Below are 25,531 nucleotides of genomic sequence, written 5' to 3' on the forward strand. Positions count from 1 at the left end.
TAAACCTGGCAACACAGTGCACAAGGCTGGAGTGGGAGGGGACACACTTAGGGCGGGATGCCAGTCTGTTGCAAGGCACCCCGAGCAGGACTCGAACCCCAGACCCACCTGTAGTGTACCCTTGGGTACCTAATTACTCCGCTGCAAAAGAAATGCCTCCTTGTCTAACTAGTTAAATAATTGTGAGCAGCCTAACACTGCATGCTGCTTTAGTGAGCATTCTCTGCTAAATTAATAACTGTAGATAAACAAAAGCCTTTTGAACACTTGCTTAAAGGAGGTAAAGGCAACAAGTCGACATATACAGGTTTGTTCTGCAGTGAACCTTGTACTTGTTAAAAACTCATCGCCGGCACATATATGTGACCCGAGTACTTTTAGCAGTTTTGCCGAAGGTAACTTACGGTGTTAAGTCTGTATACTTTTTTACAATATTTTGCCCATTTATAGATTGCAAGGTGATGGCGCTAACCACTGCGCCACCTGGTGCCCCCGTGTAGGCGGTGCAGAACTTCTGTGTGCAGTTACATATGGAAGGAATTGTCAAACAGCTGCATAACTGAACGCAGGCACTTCTTTTAAAATACGCAAAATCTTTATTAGAAGAGCAGCCGTCTCAGATGAGAACTGCGTCGTTTTGTGAACATTGTTACTCCACGAACACGTGCCACCACATTCTCATAATGACAGTGAAAAGGACGCGCAGCGCCGGCAGTAGTTTTACATCAACTCCGAGAGCCGAACCGACTCTGAAGGGTGCTGATTTTGGCCGCGTCAGGGCCGCACGGGCTCTCTACCGATTTTCCCGAGCGGTTTCGGTGCACCTCCGGCACTCAGACACCTGAAGGACGCGGAAAATTCACCCGCCTGCGAGCAACCCAATGCGACAAATATAAAGAATAACCCATCGCCTGCAGCCGAGTGTCTGAAGACCGCTTAAACGTTTTTCTCCCCGCTCTTTGTCGCCAAAATTGCTTTTAATTCATTCTCTCGAATAATCCGTGTCGTTAACGGCTCCTGAAAGGACGATCACGTGCCATTGGCTGCGTCCATTTCCATGCCACCGAGCGGCATTCGCTGTTTCTGGAAGCACCGGTCATGTGGAGCTCCGTTTTTGCGAGGGCCACTTCAAAGGCCGGACCCCGGCGTGAGAACCGCTCAAAGCGAGGCAGATAACCCGCGGATTTATAGCCGAGCGCTGTTCCCATGATTGTCGGCGGACAGCAGGCGCTGTTTGTCCTAATCCCCATTCACTTGGAAATGCTGATACTTTTTTCCCTTAAGGAATTTAATGGTGTGACAGTGATTTACTAATGTAAATCTTTCTAACAGACCCTGGGATAAAGGGAGTGGATTAGGCCCACATAAAAGCCCATCTTGGGAAGGAGTGACCGGAGTTGTTGTCGCTTTCATGTGTTGCCTGCTTAACGAAACTTGCAGTATGTTTTAAAACTGGCCGGGGACCCCGCATACGATTTGGCCCCTTTGAAAAGGGCGCAGCTGTCCTAAAACCAACGGTAGCGGCGAGGATCCACGCGCTTTTTCGTGTCTTTGACGTGTGTGGCAAAGAGCCCAAGTCATCAGTTCCCAGAATCACAGCTTTTAAAGTCGACATAATACACCGCAGGGAGACGTGTGGAAGAGAATTAAGGTTCTTGGGGAAAAATAGTAAAATTTTTAGCTGTTAAACCTATAAAAGCATCCTTAACAGAACATACTTTATTACAGCTCATTTTTTTCCTACAGTTGCTGCAGAGAGGACTTTCTAGGTTACCATATCCCATCCGCCACTCCCAGAATAAAAGAAAGACGGGCTGTTACTTTTAGGCCTCGCTCCATCATATTGCCTTGACAGTTGGTTTTAATTCTGAACGTCTTTCCCGAGAAGCATCGCTTGTTTTCTTACTCAGCACGCTGAAATGGGCGGACACGAGAGCTAATTAGAAAGCAATTTAAGAAACGACCGGCGACAAACGCCGTGACGATTTGATTGCATCAGCGCACTAAATTAATGACTATTAATCACAGGATCCGGCAAAAGCGGCGTAAGAAGTGCTGGCGCTGTGGCGACGAGGACGCCGCAAAAAATGATTTGTTTGCTTGTTTTGCCTCCTATGTGCGACGCTCTGGAGGCGACTCGAACCCTTTCCGTCGGTGGAAAAAGGCTATGGGCATTCTTTGCGGCGCTCGTTTGACGATATTCCCCACAACACTCCCTTTGTCTCGTGGAATTCCTCTCGCTGTAGTCTTGCAGGGAAATATTTTTCCATGGGGAAAAGCAGCTGTTGGTTTACTGGGTTTGCAGACGTCGGGTTAGCAGCGAGACCTTTGGGTTGGAGGCACGAGCGAGGATCCTGGTGGCATAGCCCCGAAAAATGAGCGCTGCTTCTCAATCTTTAACATCGGCAGGGCTTCCGTTTGCATAGAAAAGTGTTACAGTATACAGCACGAAGTGAGGAAGAGGAACGCGGAACGGGCTACAGCAGAATTCCCTCACTCTTCTGTCAAGGAGTGCAGTTCTTCATTTGTTCTTTTCCTGCTTCTTTCACGTGCGCTCCTCTCCAAGAGGCTTTTACGACCTTCCTTACGAAAGAAAGGAATGAAGTGCATCACCCTCATTTAAAAAAAAAAAAAAAAAAAAATTCCATCTTTAATATAAATTCTAGTTTATAATCTCATACATGTATCTATGTACAGATTAGATGTTAGTCTGTGGATTAAAACACTATTTTCTCATAATTTGTCCGATTATTTCGCTAACCTTTGGTTTGGATTCCGAGGTTCATTTCTGATTCTCTACGAAATCCAGACATTTTATTTCTTCTCCGCTTCTTAACCGATGCTTTTTTAAGCCCCCAAAAAACTTGAAATTTTACCCATTGCATACGTAAAACAGCCCCATATTGCTAGTTGAGCGTGTGAGTTTGGGCTTTTCTCAAGGGTAATGTAAAAGGGCCCAGTCGCGTGACATGAACCCATAACCATCAGGTTGCAAAGCAATGCCCTTACGAAGATAGGCACTAGCTGCCCTTTTTGTCCCATATTGCCTGTTGGGTGTGGCCCAGCACCAGCTTTTGATCCAGGTTAACACAATATCCTGCTCAGCACAATGGTTACAGACCTCTTTGCTACAGCTAAAAAAAAAAAAAAAAAAAAAAAGTGGCATCATGGGATACATTTCTATTTCGTCATGGATGAACGTTGACACTGCTGACCACCTACAACTAAAGAGTGGAGAACATGGAAAATAATTCCAGGTGCGAGGTTGTGTGCATTCGTGGATACACGGGGGAGATGCTCTAGGGCCGGTCGGATGCGAGGAGTGAACCCCTAACCTTTCAGACAAAGACATTGAAAATAACATGACGAGAAACACGAAAAGATCCAACACGACAGGTGCGTTCCGTTTACCGGACCTTAAAACGTGAAACTTAGAACATGCGATGCACGCCGTGTAAAACGGCGTTTGCCGTCGCCCATCCCGTGGAAACGTCCAGATGGTTTTTGATCGCGAACTGAGCCTGGTGGGAAAAAGGCCCAGGGACACAGTGAGAGGGTTTCGAACAAAGAGCAAAACGTCTTTTCTTTTCCAAGTCCAGAAGGTGTGGAAGACTCCCAGCTGCACGAGACCTCCTGAAGATGGAGGACTTCAGAACGCTCCCACTTCCGTGCCCCACGGCCGGTAGGGTTTGCCGCTGCTGCTGGTGCTACTGCTGCTGCTGCCGCTGCTCGGCTGGGAGCCCGACGTGGTCGACGGCGAGGGGCTAGCGTCCGACGGGGCCGCAGCTCCGGCCGTCACGCTCGGGGCGAACACGGGGAAGCCACCTGGGAAGGAGAGCGGGAAAGTCTGGGCGGCGGCGGCGGCTGCCGCCGCGGCGTGAACTGTTGCGGAAAGGGACAGCAGGGAGGTGGAGAGCGGAGGCATGCAGGGCGCCACGCTGCCAGCAGAGGGCGTCCGGAGTGCGGGGTCCACGGGGGACGGGAAGGCGGCGAGGAGGGCGGAGCCCCGCACGGGGGCATCGGTCAGCCGTCCGGTGGCGCTCTCCGGGGCGGGAAGTCCGTTTTGCTGCAGGAAGGCCGGCGGCAGCGGGTGGAAGGCTGCGGCCCACTGGTGCGGGTGCAACGCGTGCGGGTGGTGCGCCACGGAAGACGTCATGGCGGCCGCCTCCCGCTGGGAGGCGCACGTGCTGAGGTGGGAGACGAGGCGCACGCGAAGGGGGTCGCTCGTGTCCAGGCCCTCCACGGAGCTCAGGTACCGGGCCACTTCCGTCAGGCACTCCCGGAAGCCGATGCTCATGAAGTCCATAGCGAGGGCGTGCGCGTCAAAGTACCCTGCAGGCAGGAGGCGGTAGAGACACGGTGTGAGCGCCGGGAGACGCTGAATGCCGCCCTTCTGCGACAAGGTTCCCTGCCGTAGGAGATGTTAATGGATCGTGATGGATAACCAGGGAGCCACGCCGCGTCGGAGGCTGCCTATTAGGCCCCCGCTGTGCCGGGAGCCATAAGTTAAACAAGAAGCCACTTGTGCCGGCCTGTTTGTATGTTTGTTTTGTCTCCGCAGCTTGCAGGGTCTTTACACTCTGTGGAAACCCCAAACAAATCCCCCCCTCCCCCCCGCCGGGCACACACACACACACACACGCGCACACACACACACACACACACACACACCCCTCCGATGGGGTGGCTTGCGAACGCAGCCCTCTCCCCTCCCACGGACTTATGAAAGCAAACACAATCCCAGGGTCAAGTACTCCTTTTGTCCAGGCGCCGCTTTCCCACGAGCTCAATCCTGCCATTAGCATTGGTTTCCACCCCTGTAATGTGGTCAAAGGCGCCGCCGCGCACTCGGGTTTCGCCGCAGGCCGAACGGGGAGGAGGGCGGGCTGGCGGGCGCCGGGCTCCTTACCTTTGCCTCCCGTCACCTGGAGCATCTTCAGGTGGTCCACCGTCATCTGAAGGATTTCCGCCTTCTCCAGCTTGGCGGATCCCTGGAAGAAAGGCCGAACCGAAAGGTCTGTCCCGAGCGCCGACCTCATAACCAAGACACCGCCAAGCAGGAGAAACTGCCGAAGCAGCAACGACGACAATGCACGGGACGAGCAAAGGTGCGCGTACGCAGAATGAGCCGCTCACCTGCTTCTCAAAGGCGGTGGGCACCAGGCGACGGAGTTCCGACAAACTGTTATTGATTCGATCTCTCCGCCTTTTCTCAATGATCTGAGAGGGAAACGTGAGGATGGGGGTCAGGGGTCACGTTTGACTTTCGAGGCATATGGAAGATTATCACACTGATCTCATTCACAGGTCAATGAGAAACTGCAACTGTAGCTCTACATCACTAAGGTGCAGTAGAAGTGACATATGTAATGATGATGATGGTAATAATAATAATAATAATAATAATAATAATAATAATAATAATAATAATAATAATTAGTTACCCCTCTTCGTTTTTTTCTGGCCATAACTTGTGATGTTGTTGTCGGTGAACTGGACCTGATGACTGAACTCCTGTGTGAAGAATAAATCCAAATTAATATCAGTCGATTTTTATGCAGTTTTTTGTGCCGCCGATGCGACATAATATACACGCACTTTGTTCTGCTGCATTACTTTATATAACCTCAGATAAAACTCCGCAGGACTGGACATGCATGCTGCATGTCACACATGTGCTTATAAATTATATTTACATATAATTTTTGGGCATAAATAACGAACGCGTGTCTTGCGACTGCTCGAAATACCGAGAAGAGTTTCAGACTGTTAATTTAAGTTTCAAAAAAGTTAGAAAAAATATTTTGGGGAAAAAGGTGAGATGTGAAATAGCAGGACCGCGAGAACTTCTCGTTTTTGATTTATTCACGGAACTGCAACAGGCAAGGAGTGATAAATAAACTATAATGATAAATGAATGACCACAAATAAAAAAAGAAATTCGATAAAAAAAGTAAGAGGATGGACCATAAGTAATTCAACGAGCTCGCAAGGATAATAAATAACGGTAATAATAATAATAATAATAATAATAAATTGCAGGTATGACAAATAACGGTCCTGCAGCAGTTCTTTATGATAACTAATGCCCATTAAATACGTTGTAGTCATTTAAAGATACTGGTAAAGGACAATGACAGTAACAGTGAACAAACAGTAAAATACTATGCTGATAGGTGTACCGGCCCGCAGTAGTTGTTTAATGAGACTCATTCTTATGATTAATAATAATAATGAAGAGTAAGAATGAACGCTCGGACACGCAGCAGTCGCTCAATCGCACTGAAAACTGACAGTGACGGTAATGAATACTAGCAAGCATTATAATATTGATTGGTGATAGGTGTGCAGACCCGCAGATGCGTAATGATATCGATCACTGATCATGGCGATAATAGTAATAAATAAACGGTAAGAGATGTAATTAACGATGCGAGGTTTCCGGGCCCGCAGCGGCTGCTGAGAGGCACTGATACCACACACACACACACACACACACTGTCCGAAACCGCTTGTCTCATGCGGGGAGCCGGAGCCTAACCCGGCAGCACAGGGCGTATGGCTAGAAGGGGACGCCAGTTCGTCGCAAGGCACCCCAAGCGGGACTCGAACCCCAGACTCACTGGAGCGCAGGACCCGGTCAGACCCGGTCAAACCCGCTGCGCCACTGCGCCACTGCGCCCCCCCTCGCCTCTCTCCTCGATAGCGGTAATAATTAATGGTGTCAGTGAGTGAGTGAAAGTACGGACCCGCAGTAGAGGCTCTCTCTGCCCACGTCTATGGCTCCGTCCCCGTCGCTGTCCGACGAGCTCTCCTCCTCGCACGGCCTCTTCATCCCTGCGCTGCGCTGCGCTCGGACCCAGATGGAGGGATGGAGGGACGGACGGACGGACCTTCCGATTGCAGCTCCTGAGTGAGAGATCCTCCGGAGGAAGGTGTTTGCGGGGAGGACGCGTCTCTAGGTGAGAACTTCTTGCTCTCTCTGGGAAAAAGTGTGTCCCGCGGAGCGCCGGAGTGTCAGTGTGAGTGAGAGGAGCGCAGCGCAGCGCAGCGGAGAGAGGAGTGGAGCCGCCCCCGTCCGGCCTGGGAAACACCCCCGACTGGGACAACACACACACACACACGCACACACGCACACACACACACTTGCGTAGAAGCAGGGTCAAAGGATCAGTGGAGTGTGAAGTCTCACCGCTGCAGGCTCTCGTTTCACGGTGTGTTAGAGTACCAGGGTATTTCCCGCTCGGCACTGGGCGCAGTTTCCCAGCCGCGGCTCCTTGAGCTTCTGCACACACGAAGTTCCGCTTCAGTGGTGAACATGGTCTTCATGGATCCTGGTCACTCCTCACAGATTCAGGGGGACTTTGCGCAGTTCAGTCCCGAGGAGCTTTCTTAGTGAAAGATCACTAATTACATTACTTCATTATTTAGCAGACACTTTTTTCCAAAGCGACTTCCAGTGAACTCCATGTAGTGTTACCAGCCCGCACACCTTATTCACCGTGGTGACTTACACTGCTAGATACACTACTTACACTGGGTCACTCATCCATACATCAGTGGAACATACACACTGTCTCTCTCACTCACATACTATGGATGAACCTGAACAGCATGTCTTCGGACTGTGGGAGGAAACCAGAGCACCCTGAAAAAACTCACACAGACACAGGGAGAACATGCAAACTCCACTCACACCAAGCAGGGATTGCACTCATGTCCTCCCACACCACCCGGGTGCTGCTACGCAGCAGCACTACTTGTTGTGCCGCCCCGAAAAACACAGGCAACAAGTTCACATTTATTCACTTATCTGATGCTTTTCTCCAAAGCAACTTACAACGTTCATCTAATTACAATTGCTTACCCATTTGTACAGTGGGGTAACTTTACAGGAGCAATTTTTTTAGGATAAGTACCTTGCTCACGGGTTCTACAGCTGGAGGTGAGATTCAAACCTGCAAACTTTGGCTCCAAAGGCAGCAGCTCTAGGCAATATATACATATTAAAATGTATGTTTGCGATAGAATATGGTGTGGAAGGGCTCGTACGGGGCTGTTTCATATGAAACGTTGGTGTGTTGCGAAGGAGTTCACACCATGTCCACATAGGAGACAAGCACCAGGTGAGGCCAATAACAGCCCCGGTATTTCAGTGGACCTTAGGGAAAGCGTTGATGAACCAGGCTGTGGAATCATGTTTAGCAATTGTTAAATTGAAAAGTATTTCTGGGTGGTTAAGGTGTTTCAGCCAGTTATTACAGAACTTCCCCAAAAAAGCTCAGCGTCCTGCCTGGGCGCTCCTCGGACTGGAGACATGTCCGTGTTTCGCAGCTGGTTCACTCTGGAGGACTTTGCTGGCACAACACAGATTTTCGACAGCTGTGGCCCGGTTGACATGTCCCCTGGTTCCAGTCCAGTTTTATGTTTGAATCCCACAACCTCCTCAAACCTCTGACATGTTTACTCATCACAGTTCTAGCATATGAGAGTAAATTCAGCATTCTTTGAGGCAACATTTTAAAATAAATTTAAAAGGTTTTACCAAAGTAAAAACTAAACCCCTAACATGCCCAAATAGAAAATTAACACAAAATAATTTACTCTCTTTTGCTAATTGTTTGTCCTGGTCAGGGCGGTGTAGAGCCTATCCCAGAATCGCTGGGCACAAGGATGGAGCGGGGGTACACCCTGGCCAGTCCATCGTAGCATGCCATGCATTCACACACATATTCACCCATTCACACACTATGGACAATTTAGCATTGCCAATCCACCTGAACTGCATGTCTTTGGACTATGGGAGGAAACCAGAGCACCCAAAGTAAACCCACAGAGACATGAGAAGAACACGCAAACTCCAGACATATCAAGCCAGATTCAAACCTACACCCAAACAGCCCAGGTGCTGCGAGATGGCAGCGCTACTTGCAGCACCACTGTGCTGCCCTCAGAACAATTCATTTAAAGAAAAACAAAATTTTGGTCTTTACAACTGAGAATTCTGAATTTCGAATGAAATCCATCAGATTAAACTGAAGGCACAAGGAAACATTTTAGCTCTGCCAGGAAATGTGGGACATGTGAAAGGATGTGACACAATAACCTTGAGGAATTCAGAAAAAAGAACAGCGCAGAGGGACGCAGGTGGTACTTCCAGAAACAGACGATGCCCAAGGAGGTGTGACTTCACCACGCTGGCCGATGGAGTCGGGACCCTTCTTCAGACCCGGGGCCCGGGAGGCGTCTTTATTGCATAAGATCTCCCAGAAAGTAACTGAACATGTATGTCTGCTCATGGGTTCCACTGGAGCACATCTCCACCTGAGGGGATCAGTGCGTAGGGCCGTTGGACACACACTTGTATCTACGTGTCACATCTGTGTTTGATCTCCCCTCCAGACAAATTTGATCATGTATTTACTTTTTATTTTAAAATAAACAATTTAAAATTGCTTTCTTTAAAGTGCTTTACAATGTTAAATAGAAAGTTTTATAATGATTTACACTGTAGAGGGGGCACAGTGGTGCAGTGGCACAGTGAGTTTGGCTGGGTCCTGCTCTCGGGTGGGTCTGGGGTTCGAGCCCCAGTGGGGGTGCCTTGCGATGGACTGGTGTTCTGTCCTGGGCGTGTCCCCTCCCCTTCCAGCCTTGCACGCTGTGTTGCCGGCTTAGGCTTCAGTTTGCCACGACCCTGTTTGGGACAAGTGGTTTTGGACTGTGTGTGTGTGTGTGTGTGTGTGTGTGTGTGTGTGTGTGTGTGGTTTACCCTTTTATCCCACATGGTATTCTCATTGTAAAAATTGAGCGTAAGTACTTGTTTAAGGGCATTACAGTATGATGGGGATTTGAACCAACAAACTTCAGACTGCAAGTCTGTGTATATTTTCCCCTCTTCTGTATTCACACTAGAAACGTGAGTGAAGGGTTGAAGGTGAAAATGCTGTAACTGGAATTACTTTGTTACCCTTAAGGAAGGTAAATGACCAGAACCTTTTTTTTTAAAAAAAAAAAAAAAATTGATTTTAGTCTTGAAAAGATGAATGAAAAATTTTCTGAATTTGTTCTCTGGTGACACAGATTAGGCAGAAAGATTGCACTTGAAGGTGTAAGACAGAGACGGTCTCTCTCACTTTGTCATGCTCTCTTTCTCACACACACACACAAACACAGCCAGATGAATCGCTTCCCTGCCAGTTGGAGGCCCCAGCTGTAGTCAGTTTTCCAGGGTCGGACAGTGAAGACAGCGCATTGTACGGAGCACAGACCCCCTCCCTGTCATGTGCTGTGCTGTGCGCCCCCCCCCCCGCCGCCCCAGAGGAGAGCAGCACGGCCTCCCGGGCAGGTTGCCAGCGTGACGGCCCTTTCCCACCGCTCACCGCGCCGCCCGTGAAACCCAATCGCCGTGTGAGAGGCGGCCAGGAGCACGGGCGGAGACCCCCCCCAGCCCGGGCGCAGCCCACACCGCCTCCGCTGCTGCCGCTTGTAACCCTATTCTCCACATTGTTTGTGTTTATTGTACGCTCGATTGAAGTGACGCGGGAGAGAACCTGAGAAATGCGCTCGGGCTATAAAAAGATGGGCTGCCTTTTGGCCTTTCACACGTTATTTCTCCCTTCCTTGAAAGGGGTCTTTGGCGCCTCTGGTCGAGTCCTTGCAGAAAGTTCTTCCGAACGCTGCCAGAGGAAGCAGTCAGAAACTCCAGAGCAGGACTTTGTCAAAACATCCTCATAAAGAAAGCATCCAATCAATTGACACAAAATTTATTTGCCGTTTGAAAGCTGAATTTAAAGCTACTGAAAATCAGAGCGGCACGACGGCGCAGCGGGTAGCACAGGTGCCTCACAGCTCCTAGGCTGTGGGTTTGGACAATAGATTTGAATCCGGCTCAAACCGGGTGCAGACTGCATCTTCTTACCATGTTCACTTTGGGATTCCTCTGGACAAGCAATTATTGATAATGGATGGATGGGTGGACGAAAGTGAATATCACATCGATTGGGATGTTGGCTCTGTAAGGCGGGGGCTTTCTCAATTAGTGTTTCTCTCCCGCCTTCAGAGAAAGTAAAATGGGTAAATCGTTGTAAGAAGCTTGGTGTAGAAATGCTGTAAGCTGCTTTAGAGAAAGGTGTCAGCTAAGTGAATAAATGAAATGATGACTGAAGTCGGGGCGGCAGCAGGGGGCCGATGCTCAGCGCTGCCCTCTCTCCTGCTTCGTCTCGTCCAAATCACTGTCCCTTCACTTCTCCTGGGCCGTTGGAGCTTATGACCCAGCTGTCAGCGCCCACTCGCTGTCCAAAACGGCGGGATGACTTTCACAGGTGTGACCCCTCCTCACTCAAATGGAAGTGCTACAGACCGGCCCGGGGGTCACAGACACGGTCAGTGGTCTCGCCTGTCTTTGGCTGAGCCTCCCGCTCACCGTCCCTACATTTCTCTTTTTACTCAGTGGCTGATTCCCATGGAAACCTTCGACGCTTCCGCAAGGGCGGTGGGCTTGGATGGGCGCTCGGGCTGTTTGTTTCCGCTGCACGTCTAAACCCCATCCTCAGATTTCCCTCTAAATGCTTTGCTGTCAAAACATTTTATTACACATGAATTATATATAATTAACACACACTGACTGTATAATAAAAAACTAATTAAAAGTTATACCACTTGGATACCCCCTGAAGATGAATGATTTGTAGAGCAGAAATTCAATAAAAACATGATGTCCGGCACCATGAACCCAAACGGATCCCAATAATCTTGCAAAGAACGGAAGCGGAGGAATATTGCCTAATAATGTCTTGCTCTGAAAGCCCTTGCATTAAAAATGGCAATTATATGACTTTTTTGCTCTATGTGGACATGCAATAATTGTGTTTATTGTGGAGGGCGGTGATGACGCCACTGGAACCCACTCAGGCTTTTGTCCCAGCACATTATGATTCCTTTTTCTCGCCACGCAGCGTGATAGCTGTTCCTTTATCGGGATAAACTGGAAGGAAAAAGCTCCCCCCCCCCCCCGCCAAAGAAAATAAGTCTATTTCCCTTCTGCATGCCTGTTTTCAAGTTTTATCCTTGAGAGACGAGAAACAAGCGTCTTGGATGGAAACGTGGGGCTCGGCAATCGCAAGAAAAGATGGCTACCGCGAGCGTCCTTAACCAGACTTGGGAGCAGTGTGTCTGCGCTGGAATAAGTCTGGGAATTCTCCGAGGCTCTGCCTTAATTGGGAAACGAGTGTGTGTATGCGTGTGCGTGTGTGTGCATGTGTGTGCACGCGTGTGTGCGTGTTCGCTCCATTCCCAGACCGGCAAGAGGATTCCTGTCATCTCTCACATAGCTGGTCTCCACGCCGGGGTCCGCCCTCCCCGTGCCCCAGCGCCGGGCGATCCGGGACTCGGCCCCGGTGTACCGCGGTATCAGCGGTTCCCAAGGCTGCCCGGCCTGGGAAAAGCTCCGTGGAGCCGTTCCAAAATCAGCATTACATGCATTATTGTTCTTACCCTCCGCGAGGCCCCGGCACACAATGAAAACAACGCCGACGGCCGCAATCTCGAGCACTCCTCCCAGCGCGAGGCGGTCGGTCGTCGGGCGCTCTCAAGCAGCCTTAAAAAAGCACTAACTTAACTGCTTCGTGGCCCCCGGACGCATGGCAGCACACGACACTACAGATGCACGTTTACCACGGCGTGACCTTTCACAGTGTTCAGGAGAGCAGAAGTGGGGGGGGGACTAAAAGTAACAGACTGCTAGAACCCATCACCGGGTGGACGTAGGTTCAAATCCCAGTTAAAAAATCGATTTATCCTTGAGAACTGCAAGGTCCAGTAATAAGAGTACAGTTTATACTGCAACGATGTAAAAATATCGGTTAAAAACGCTCAAACTAAATGTTTCTGTTGTGAGGGTGTGCGACCAAAGGCAACGCAACTCAGTCTCATACAGTTATTGCATAATTTCTGCAGGACATGCAAATCCAGCAACCGCCTTCTTTTTTGCACCCACTTACATTCAACCGATCAGTCTGGAAATATCCAGACACTAAGTGTGCCGTCACTCATTTAGGGGTACTGGGCACCGACGCTTGTGAGACAAATCAGCAGTATTTTATAGTCCAACCGTCAAATAAAAGCGCAGCGAGACGGAGGGTGATGACCGGATTAACAAGCTCCCTCTTTAGGATTTAAGCGAAGGTGGGCGAATTTCACAGCGTAAGATCACTTAAGACAATAGTCCATTCTCGGACGGCTGATCCGCACTTTTTCTCATCGCCGCACAATAACAGGCTGCTGTGAATGTTCTGTGGAAGGAGGAAGGAGCGGTTACCGCGACAATGCCCCGGTCGCCGGGTTACTCGCCTCTTGACTCGGGAGTCGTATTATAGGCACTTTATTGCTGTTTAAGGTCAACGGGAGACAAGCGACTGCATCCTATATCAGGAAGCGGAGTGCGTCTCAGGAGTGAAATATTTGGCTTTTAGCGGGAGCCGCGGCCGCGAGTCGGATGTCCTGGCGAGCGAGTTCATGTCAGAGCGGCTCCAGTGCCGGGGAGGACGGCCTGGAATAATGGAGCCCTTCCTGCCATTCTCAACGCGGAGCTGTATTTCTGTCAGAGCTTCTGAAAGCACCATGTCCGGAGTGGCACCCCCCCCCCCACTCCCCCCAGGGGGCCGGTCTGCGGAGGTCGGGGCCGGCACACGTACCAAAAGTCGGCGGTGGGACCTCGGGAACATGGGAGAGCGTCAGCTTACATCCCATCTGCCAGGGAGCCGGGTGCCGCTCGGATTGCGCACCTCGGGTTACGGTTCTTCCCGATGGAGGGAAAGCGATCAGAATTTGGAGGGAAACCGGTTTGGTGGCGCGAACTGAGGTGGGGGAGTGGGGGGGGGGGGGTACCCGCTACCGCACAGGTGCTCTTAGTTTGCAGCTTCCTGGTTCCTGACCTGCACTTCCCATCCACTGACACGGGAAGCTGGGAGGGGGCACACTCGGTGGGTTGGGGGGGGGGGGGGTGCTTTTAACAAAGCATTCAGTTGTTATAAATGTGCCGTAGCCTCATCCCTCCTTCAGGTTTCACACCTTCAGCATTTTGCTGGGTTTAATGGATACACGTCTTTGAATAGCACAAATGACGTGAGAGGAGGTCGTGGGGAGAGTACAACGAAATGGGCCAGAAGCACATGCACACACACACACACACACACACACACACACACACACACACACTTTCTGAACTGCTTGTCTCATATGGGGTCACAGGAAACCAGAGCCTAACCCGGCAACTCAGGGCGCAAGGCTGTAGGGGGAGGGGACACACCCAGGACGGGACGCCAGTCCATTGCAAGGCACCCCAAGTGGGACTCAAACCTCAGACCCAGCGGGAAGCAGGACCCGGTCCAACCCACTGCACCACTGCACCACCGTGCCCCCCTGCACATGAAACTCTTTATAGTGAATTACCCATTTATACCACTGGGTAGTTTTTACCTGAGTAATTTACCCAAGTACTTTTCCTGGGATTCAAACCAGGGTCTCTTGATTCCCAGGCAAGTTTGAACCACTGAAAAACCCATTTAAGATGTGTTACCGTGACAAAGGTCCAACCGCAGAGCTCCCTGAGTTTCTAACTCGTCCCTCGCTTCTAGAAGTTTCTGACTCGTCCCTCACAAGCAGAGTTCCTACACCACTCTGCCACCTCCTGGCCATTTGGCACGCATTAAAAAACCATTATAAAGCAACGTGCAGATGGATTTAAAGCCTTGATTGACATGCCACAGGTGCGCGTCCATCCGTTTGAGAGTGTGTGTGTGTGTGTTACGCCGTGAGGTCCTGGAGAAACCCTGAGCTTCTCCAGTCTCTCCTGTCTGGACTGAGCTCCGCAGGGGAGCCTGCTAAAGCGATCAGGCGCAAGAAATGAGGAAGTCATCAGCCACGCGTGAAGCCTCCTGTGAAACGGGTGACCCTCTGGATGCGGCGGGGTTCCGCGAGAGGCCGAGCTCACGGAAACCGCTTTCCAGCACTTTAAAGCGGCGGCAGAGGTCACAAATGGACGTGTCCTTTTCTGTGATTTTGCACCTGACCGTTTCAGTTAGTGAGCTGAGAATGGCGCCTGCACGCTAAAAGCAGGGCGAAAGGTGTACGTTTCCGCTCGAGGGGTGGGCTAAACGAATCCGCACGGCTCATTGCAAAACTTTAAAGAGTCTTTTTCCTTGAGGGTCCTACTTGGACAAGGTTCCTTACCGCAAATAGATGAGAGATAGTTTGCTGGGGGGTACTAGGTGGCCTAATGGTTAAAACCATCTCCTTGAAACTGAATGTCTCCTACTGTATTACCCTTGATTTAGGTACTTACCTTGATTACCGGACTATATAAATGGCTGTTTGTTGCTTAGCGTAAAAACCCAACATTATTAGTGAAATTCATCTATTCATCCAATTTCAATAACCGAGTCAGACCCTATCCTGGGTGGAAGGCTGATAGGGGGGACCAGCCCATCACAGGGTAGCCACACACACACACACACACACACTCACAGACTACGGGCAATTTAGTGTCACCAATTCACCTGAGCCACACCTTTGGTATGTGGGAGGAAACCAGAGCACCCGGAGGAAAGCCACACAGAGACAGCGAGAACATGCAAACTCCACGCAGACTGAGCAGGGATCGAACACGCGGTCTCTTGAAGGTCGCGGATGGCAACGAGCGGTCCCATCGACATCCCCCAAAAACGCTCTGTCCGACCCACAGAAACGTCTCCTAGCAACCAGTATGTATTTACATTTACATTCACGTGTTTGGCATTTGGTGTATTTCTCCAGAGCGACGCACATGAGGAACAGACAGGGGGGCATGTCGGGTTAATTTTGAGTAATGTGTGAAACGACAGGAAAAAGAACAATGAGACGTCAATGGTGCATTGTGGGATATCGAAGGCTACAGAACAAAAGACGAGCTACGATTAGGACAACAGCGTTTCGCAGTCGTATCCGGTGAACCCCCGATCCTTGTGAACCCTTCTGACTCAGGCGACTCGGTCTCACCCGACAGCCGCACAGGTGAGGCGGCATGGGCGCAATTACGCGGGACGAAAACACGTGCAGCCGCCCGCTCTCCGACAGGTACGCTCCGCCTCTCCATGTTTGCGTTGGCAACACGGGGACCCCAGCTGCGCACTGGGACGAGTTCAAGCAAAGCCGCGTGACGCCATCTCGACAGCTGCACACGACTACCGCCGATCACGACCGCGTTGTCATGTCTATAGGAAACACACAAGACTGTGTGTGTCGAGCGCGCAGTGATGTGTGATGAAAGAGCCGATCGTGCAGTTTATTACCACGGTCACACTTCTTCAGTGATGAACCCATCAACTGTAAACCGATGAATTTTCGACTTTCTATTACACTGACAGCGTCAATCAACCACAGCCATTGGTTAAGGTAAAAAATAATATTATAACTGAAACAGCAGATTTAATGCTATAATATAATAATAATATAATAATATTCCACGTGCCAAGAGCCAGTTTCTGCCGCAAGGATCCGTGACACCGCTCGACACCCTGCCCCCTCCTGCCGCCTGAAAGGCACTGCCCCCAACCCCCATGTTGGACCTTGTGGGTGGTGGGCCCACATGCCCCCCACACTGCCTTTTCAGGCTGAGCCCGACCGGGTTACGTGGGCTGCCCGGGTACCAGGCACTCACCTAGGAGCACTACCTCCAGGCCTGACTCCAGGGGTAGGTCCCGGCGACCCTATTCTGGGCAGGGCAAACATTGCATCGTTTACATTTTCCAGAGGGGTTTTCGGATCGTGTTAGTCTGGATCTTCACTCCAGACCTGTTCGCCATGGGAGACCCTACCAGGAGTATACTGCTCCCGACAGTATAGCTCTAGAGATCCCTGGATCACGCAAGCCCTTCCGCCATGACGAGGCCCCCAATCCAGGAAGGCCCTGATCCGGAGGAGTCAGCTGAGGTAGTTTGGGCATCTGGTAAGAATCCCCCCGGGGCGCCTTCTGTTGGAGGTATACCAGGCACGGGCAACTGGGACGAGACCCCAAGGTCGGCCCAGGACCTGCTGGAGAGATTACATCTCTCAGTTGGCCTGGGAGCGGCTGGGGATCCCCTGGGTTGAGCTGGAGGGAGTTGCGAGGGACAGGGTTGTCTAGGCTTCTCTGGGCTTCTCTGCTCTCCTTATTGCCACCATGACTCTAAAGGACAAGCGGTCAAGAAAAATGGATGGATGGATGGATGGATGGATGGATGGATGGATAATAATATTATAATAATATAATAATAGAGTAAATGCAGAACAAAATACCTGCTGTGGATGTAAAATGACCTCTTAACTGGAAAAAAAATGGTATTGTGCTAAATATTAAGTTTGTTGAATAAAAAGGGGTTTATATTTTAATGAGCCGTCGTAGCGTTTTTTCGTTGTAGGTGGACCTGTGGCAAGAGGGCTGAGTGCAGTCTGACCAGCACCAAACGGACTCACAAACTCTCATGCATGCGTGCCTAACCAGTGGAAAGTGAGAGTCCAACTAATTTTCCAGCCAGGCGTTCAGTTAACAAGTTCGATCGGGAAACCAGCTCTTCTGCAGCCCGTGTCGGACACTTGCGGGCCGCTTTGCTCTCACTCTTCTGTCTAGCTCACCCCGCGCACGTGTTGCCAGGGTGCGCTCAAACTTTTGACTGACACTGTGCATAACGCTATGAGAAACGCACACTTTTGTATTCACTCCCAGGGGGCCGTTCGACAGCACGCTACTGTTCTCCAGATGCGTGCTGTTCATGAGCCACGGAGAAGACCTCCAAAGTCCTTCCTGGAGTCAACAGCTCCTTTCCAATCCAAATTAGGTTCTTGGTTCTTGCAGGAACTCAATGTGAGGGTCTACCTAAGAAGATACCCACCCTCTACTGACCAGCTAGGTTTGAGGCCTTTGCTGTAGGCTTCCAAGGGCAGGACCGGGAGCTGGTTGACCGTGAGGAGCTGCGAGGCTGCGGAGGCACTCAGGAAGAGAGTCCGCGCCTCCCTTTATCGGGGCCGGACCGTCTGTAGCCACAACACTGATACCGTGAGCCACTGCTGCACGATAAACAGCGCCAGACATTGTTACGGGGGCCCCGCCCCACATTCCCTGTCCCCGTGTTTTCTTCCATTTTTAAAGGATGTTTAAGAAATCAGAAGAGCAGAAGAGCTTCGTTTTAATCTTGAAGACTGACTGTGAAGACAAATTGAGGGATGTTCCAGGCCAGGGGTGTCAAACCGTTTTTTTTTATTTTGGCCAAGGGCCACAATCAGCACTGTGAGCTGATCTGGGGGCCACGTGTAAAAATCATCCTAAATGACATAGTGAAGTGAGTTTTAAATGTCTAACCTGAAAAATTATTTAGCTTATTGAGTTTTGTTTGGTTGCAGCGTGTGTCTGGGTGTGTGTCCAACTACCTGGGGCCGTCGCCACCGGAGCGAATGGAGGCAGTAACAATTCTAGTAGGAACGTGACCACGCGGTGGCGTCCAACATGCGGCCAGAGGACTGCATCTATAATAACCTTTGCAAAATTAATAAACTGTACTTAAACTATTATTTACTATCATTTAGTATTATTACTACACTTAAACTATTATTGAGTGTTTATAGTAAGTATATTACAATAAACTGTACTTACCATAAATACAATAAAATCTATTAAATCATGCGATAATACATTATTATTATCATTAATTATTGCAATTATAGTTAGCGGGGGTGTGGCTGGGAATTCTGGGCCCCATCGAAAGAACATTGCTCAAGCCCCCCCCCATATTAATAAATGAATCACTGCTGGAATTTCTGCGGGTCTTCTCCAACTGTGGACCCGGGCTGCTGAGTTTGAGTCTCTGTCTGGGAACAATTGTTTTTTGTCCTTTTTAAGATCGCCTTGGAATGAGACAATGCATTTTCATACTGTCCTCCCATCCAAGACGGGGCTGCGCGGTCCGTCACCTCCTTCTCGGGAAGACATGGTACTTGAGCCACCCGAGCTCCCGATAAGGGCTGAAGAGCTTTACCACACATGCTTGACCCCAGCGCCTGGACCCGTCCCTCGTCTGGATCACTGGGGTAGCGTAATCTCCCCCCTCCCACCTCCTTCCACCGTGACCCCCGACAGCGCTGTCTAATCTGGGGGAGAATGTGCCAACAGCGGGGTCAGCCACCGTATCGGGCACATGAGACCGCGGCAGGCGGCCCTGGGATCAACCGCACGTCCCGCGGCTCTTTTGCACGCTGCAGGCGGGAAGTCCTGGGGGTGTGGGGCGCGAGGGGGTGGGGGGGGTGGGGGGGGCAGTGCGGATTGACAGCTGTGGCTGCTGAGGGCCAGGCCTGGAAAATACCTGTCATCGAGACGTGGAGAATGGGCCGGAGGAATCTCGCTATGAATGCAGGGCCGCAGATGTGGAGGGAGAGGTGTCTGCGACGGCTTGCAGACACCAGCCGCTGTTTGCCCTGGCAGAGGCCGCGCAGCTGCACCGAGGCTCATTGCTCAGCACTAAAACAATATGAAACAAAAGCAAAAACCGTGCTTCACGATAAATGAAAATTTACCCGTAAATATTATTCTGCTGTATTTGGAAACGCTGTACTCGGATACATCGTTTGATTTATAATGTGCCACTGATTTAGGCTCGCAGTCCGTGTATGAATGGACATGTGAACGGAGATTCGGGAATGATCTGCGATCTTTTATCTTGGGAGAATCCAGTCGAAATCCACATCCAGAATCCATACCCACTCATCAAGCTGACAGCTTGCTGAATTACCCTGCTCAGTGGCTGACGGTACGGGATAAGATAAAGAAGGCCTTGGGTGTCATACCATGCTCAGCAGGCTATGTGTGTGTGGCAGCTGCAGAAGGTGAACTGGACACCGTTGCGCTGATCTGAGACCATCAGTTCTGCGTTTTATTAATCAATCAGCCAGACCATCTGGAAATAACAATAATTAGCGCATTAAATGTGATCGGTCCTTTCGTCGGCTTTTGTTAGTCAAATTTAAAAATGTACTCCCTTTCACCACCCAACTGTTCGGATCAAGGCCACGGTGGTCCAGAGCCTGTCTGAGAATCGCTGAGTTGAAGGTAAAGGTAGGGGGTGTAAGCTCTGGATGGGACACCGGTCCATTGCAGGGTAGCCACACACTCACAGTTACACACTAAGGGCAATTCAGAGCGTCCAGTTTACCCAAACTGCATCTCTTTGGACTGTGGGAGGAAACCTGAGCACCTGGATGAAACCCACACAGTCATGGGCTGAACATGCAAACTCCACAGAGACTGAGCTGGATTCAAATACATGCCCGATCAACCCTACTACTTGGTGAGAGATTAAAAAAAAAATTAAAATAAATTAAAATAAAAAATTAGAACTTTAATTATTAAAATTAATCTGGAAGTGAAAGAAATGATGCCAGAGGTCAAAGAGGCAGGTGAGAAGCCAGTGGAAGGAAAGAAACAGACAGGCATAAAGGATAAAACGGTGCTGAAAAGATGCAGAAAGGAAGCTGTTTTTTCGGCTCAATTTAAGCTGCGACATCAGAGAAGGTGTCGGTGTTTAGGAGACAGGTCAGAGAGGTCACGCTCTTTACGTTCACAGATCTCACCCCACAGAACCCCACTCGTTTTAAAGAAGTGCCAGGGAAGATCCTGCTGTCTGACATTCTTCTTCTTCTACTTGAAGGAACAATTTTAACATTTTTTATTTTCCAGCAAATTCATTCTGGAAACGTAAATGTTATTAATGTAATAATTAACATCAATAATTCAAAAGTTTATACAACAATTACAAATTATACTTGTAGCATAAAAGCTACTGATATTAATTTTTAAGGTCCAGCTGGCCCATGATCTGATGGTCTATTATATTATATTATATTATATTATATTAGGTGGGGGTGTGGTGGTGCAGCGGGTTTGGCTGAGTTCCGCTCTCTGGTGGGTCTGGGGTTCAAGTCCCGCTTGGGGTGCCCTGTGATGGACTGGCATCCCGTCCTGGGTGTGTCCCCTCCCCCTCCAGTCTTATGCCCTGTGTTGCCGGATTAGGCTCCGGCTCCCCGCGACCCCGTATGGGACAAGCGGTTCAGAAAGTGTGTGTGTGTATGTGTGATGGTAATATTCTTCTGTGGGATGGTGGGTAGGGCCCCGGGAGTTAAGCAAGGGGATGTTTTAAGGCCCAGATATCTTTCCGAGGACAAGGAGTAGCTGGTTCTCCTCGACCCGGGGGCTGTTGATGCCTGTTACCTGTGCGGGGGTCCGACTTCCAGCCGTGGGAGCTGCAGTGTTGTTGCACCCAGCAAATGGCTCCTCTGTGAGATGAGCCCCGATCGACCGCGGACGGATGCGATCAGGTGCGTCACGGTTCCTGGGTTGTTGGTTCAGACGCGGGTTTGAATCCGACTCAGTCTGTGCGGAGTTTACGTGTTCTCTCCGTGTCCCCTTGGGTTTTCTCCTACAGACCGTAAATGTGCTCCAGGTGAATTGGTGACTCTGAATTGTGTGTGTGATTTCCCTGAAATAAAGTGGCGCTCCACCCAACGTTTCTGGGACAGGCTCCAGACCAACGCGGCACTGCATTTGAGCAAGCGGTTATTGATAATGTATGTATGAAGTTTAAGAGAAGTATATGAATTTTACGTTAACATTTAGCGTTATAGCCCGGGTGGTGCGAGAGGACATGGGTTCGATCCCCACTCAGTCTGTGTGGAGTTTGCATGTTCTCCCTGTATCTGTGTGGGTTTCCTCCGGGTGCTCTGGTTTCCTACCACAGTCCAAAGACATGCTGTTCCCCCATAGTGTGTGAGTGAGAGAGAGAGTGAGTGTGTTCCACTGATGTATGGATGAGTGACCCAGTGTAAGTAGTGTATCTAGCAGTATAAGTCACCGCAGTGAATAAGGTGTGTGGAGTTCATTGGAAGCTGATTTGGAGAAAAGTGTCTGCTAAATAAATAAATGTAAATGTAACGTAAGGTATAGCTCCTGACTGAGTGTGTGCTGTGATTCATTCTTACTGGCACAATATATTAAGGGACAAGTGATTGCATCAGGGGGCATGGTGACGTGGCGGGTTTGGCCTGTGCCTGCTCTCTGGCGGGTCTGGGGTTCAACTCCTGCTTGGGGTGCCTTGCGGTGGTCTGGTGCCTTATCCTGGCTCTGTCCCCTCCCTCTCCAGCCTTGCGCCCTGTGTTGCTGGGTTAGGCTCTGGTTTGCCATGACCCCCCTTGGGATAAGTGGTTTCAGACAGTGTGTGTGTGTGTGTGTGTGTGTGTGTGTGTGTGTGTGTGTGTGTGAGAGATTGCGTCATGGCTACAGCTGTCACCTTGCAACTGAAAGACCCGTCTTGAAGTTGCACTTCTGCTGTAGTACCCTTGATCAAGGTTCTTACCCTGAACTCATACACTAAAATTACCGTGCTTGATAGGTGAATCATTGTGAGCAGCTTAGTCTACAAACCTAACACTGTATGTGAACTAAGCATCAGCTAAACGAACGAATAAAAAAATGTCTGAACAAGATATTACGACAGTAATGATAATTAATCCAAGATGTATCGTAATTTATCAAAGATAATGTTTTATTAAGGAAAAATGGCATGAGGATAGAGTAATATTGTCTGCCTTTAGTACAATTTGCGGTATTGTCCCTCGTAAACATCACCCTAGAAACTCTTCCCCAATGCAGCATTGTAAAGACTTGCTTTGTAATTATGACCTATTAAATCTGTGCTGTTGTCTCCAGCGAATGTAGAATATGGTTCCAGAGAGCAAACATGGTTGAAGGCCCCAGCAAAGAGATGCAATGTGGTTTAGAGGGAGGGGGCTGACGCTGGTGGGGGGGGGGTGGGTGGGTAGAGACTGAGGGGGTGGCAGCAGCGGCTCCCAGAGGTTTCGGGGGCGTGGAGGCAAGGGGGGGGGGGGGGGCAGGGGCTTTATCACGGGACTGTAGGGAAAATAACAGCCCCGAGGCAGAGCGCAGCAAACAGGAAGGGTGTGGACAGGATCCGAGCGCAGCTGCTGAGCCGAGCGGCGTCTGTTCCCACAGTCTTTGATGTGTGGGCACCCGGCTCCCCGCGCCACCAGATAAACACTCCGGGAGAGCCCGTTTGTTTGTGTTACACATAGCTCCTTAATGAGATGTGCCCAGGCCGGCCGCCGGAGGCCTGTGAGAAAGTCGGATGGAGGGGTGGGGGGCTGGGGCGGGGGGGGGGGGGGCGAGGGGAAACGTGCAGGGACAGCATCCAACGGGGCGCTAATTGATCCCTGACAAGGGTTCCATTGATTGGGTTTCCACGCTGCCGCGTCCCCTCGGGAGCGCCGAGTTTCCTCTCCCTGGAAAGCGCGTCGAGTCAACGTACATCGGCGCATCGAGAGGACGTTCGGAGACGCGACCCTCGCGGCCGCGGAACAATAAGCAACCTGCCGAGTAGCTCAAAAAAAGAAGGAGAAGGAAAAGAAAAAAAAAAAAAAACAAATTAAATGGGCCATCAGCTGGTTTCATTATAATGAATTTAACTTTCAAGGCATTCAGAACCATCCTGTAACACCCCGGTAGTGCGGCGGAGCTGTTGAAGGATGCAAAGTAAATTTCTCGGCGGTACGAATCAGCTCGTCTGGCTTACGGCCAGAGTAGTGGGTCTCGGCATAGCACTGCATAACCAGCAATTAAACGTATGCCATTAAAATGAGTTTTTTAACAGCAGAAAAAAAACTTTTGCCTTAATAATGTAAGTTTGAAGTACAGGCGGTCCCCGATTTACGATGGTTCGATTGCAATTTTTTTCGACTTTACGTCGGTGAGCTGGCAATAGACATTCAGTAGAGACTGAACTTCAAATTAGGTGTATTGAATGCATTTTCGACTTACGATATTTTCGACTCATGATGGGTTTCGGGGAACGTGACCCCACCGTAAATCGGGGGCCACCTGTACGTGTAATAATTTTTACTATTATTCTTTATTTAGCTGAGGTTTGCATACTAAGCTACATACCTTGATTTGTCCATTTATACAGCATTGTAACTTTCTGAGGAGTAATTCTGAGTAAATACTTTGATCGAAGTCATCAGATTATATTTTAGGGAAAACAAGTTATGATTTTGCTACAGAATATCTCTCACTGATTGAAATATATTAGTTTGATTGAATTATGTAATTTGTTTATATTTATGTTTTTTTGAATTTCTGCCTATGATTTCACATCTCTTCCACTTGATGCACCCCTCTGACTGCGAGCGGATTTGACTCTAAAGAAGCAGGAGCTGTCAATCATCTGCCACGATCTCCTAAGTGTTCATCCTCTGTGCCGCAACTGAGATGATGCCTGAGTCTGGTATGTGCTGGAGAAGAAGGAGATCTCTGCAGACTGTAGCCAGGAGTAATGGGGTAACATTTACTGGCTTGATCTATATATATGTGTAAAAAAAATCTTATTTTACGAATAAGTACAAGGTATTTTTTCATGCATACCTTTACCTTATCATACCTTATTAAAATGTATTATTTTATGAATCCCTGCAAGGTAAGGGTATCAAACAGGAATGCAATTTACAAGACAAAAATCAAAATAGCCCACCAGTAACAAAAAGACAGTTTGTTTCTCATAGCACCAGGGCAACTGGTTGTGCAGTGATTAGAGCTGCTAACTTCAAATGTGGAGCTCGGAGGTTTGAATCCCACCTACTGCTGTAGTGCCCTTGAGCAAGGCACTTACCCCCAGTTGCTCCATGGAAAATGACCCAACTCTATAAATGGTTCAATAATTGGAAGCTCTTTTGGAGAAAAGTGTCAGGTAAATGGTACCACGACCACTTGATTTTCTGATAATAGTTATAACAGCAGCAGTAGAACTAAGAGCAGTCTGAGACCCGACTGCAATTGGTCACCGCTCCTCAGACACTTGAACCCTGCAGGCGTATCTGAGATGGACTGTCGCTCTGCTTGCATCTGGTCATTTTTCCTGAAATATTTTTCTTTCGTGTTTAGCACCCCCCCCCCACCTCCGCTCTGCGGCGCGTCGGCCGGCCCGTGTCCGTCTCCACTGCTCCTGTCTCGCAGTGACCGCTTGGCTGCTCTCCGCTCCACCGCGGTGACGTCTGTGACCGCGGGTCTCGGTGCCGGGGCAGTCGCTGACAGGGACGCTTTCTATGGCTTAACTCTTTGCGTGTGCCTTGAGGACCTGCTCTGTAAGCCGTCAAAATGATACGGGACTATTTCTGAGCTTTCTAGGAAGGTCAACAGACACCAGCGCGAAATCTGACTCCAGCCAAAGCCCATCCTGGTGTTGGGTTAACTGATATTTTCTTATTTCTTAGTTTGTTCTTGACATACTTGACAATCAGTAAACGGTGTCTTACTGCCAAAAATGTGTTAGAAGATACAGATCCTCTTAATGATTAGAATGCTCTTCACACATTCAAGGCTATACTGTGTGCTGTCTGTCCCATATGTGTATTATTCCATCCATCCATCCATCCATCGTCAACAACCACTTGTCCCAAGTGGAGTCGC

General features: G+C 49.6%; 1 protein-coding gene across 1 annotated transcript; it reads right to left on the reverse strand.

Moving 5' to 3' along the window:
- Positions 1 to 652: 652 nt before the first annotated feature.
- hey2 (hes-related family bHLH transcription factor with YRPW motif 2) lies at positions 653 to 6,931 on the reverse strand. The gene is made up of 5 exons (XM_018742410.2): positions 6,750 to 6,931; positions 5,445 to 5,514; positions 5,137 to 5,220; positions 4,910 to 4,991; positions 653 to 4,332 (listed from the first exon to the last, which is right to left on the reverse strand). The coding sequence occupies exons 1-5, from the start codon at positions 6,833 to 6,835 to the stop codon at positions 3,650 to 3,652; spliced, it is 1,005 nt and encodes a 334-aa protein (XP_018597926.2). The 5' UTR covers positions 6,836 to 6,931; the 3' UTR covers positions 653 to 3,649.
- Positions 6,932 to 25,531: the final 18,600 nt, after the last annotated feature.

This window comes from Scleropages formosus, chromosome 1 (assembly GCF_900964775.1).
Source record: "Scleropages formosus chromosome 1, fSclFor1.1, whole genome shotgun sequence".
Taxonomy (NCBI): Eukaryota; Metazoa; Chordata; class Actinopteri; order Osteoglossiformes; family Osteoglossidae; genus Scleropages; species Scleropages formosus.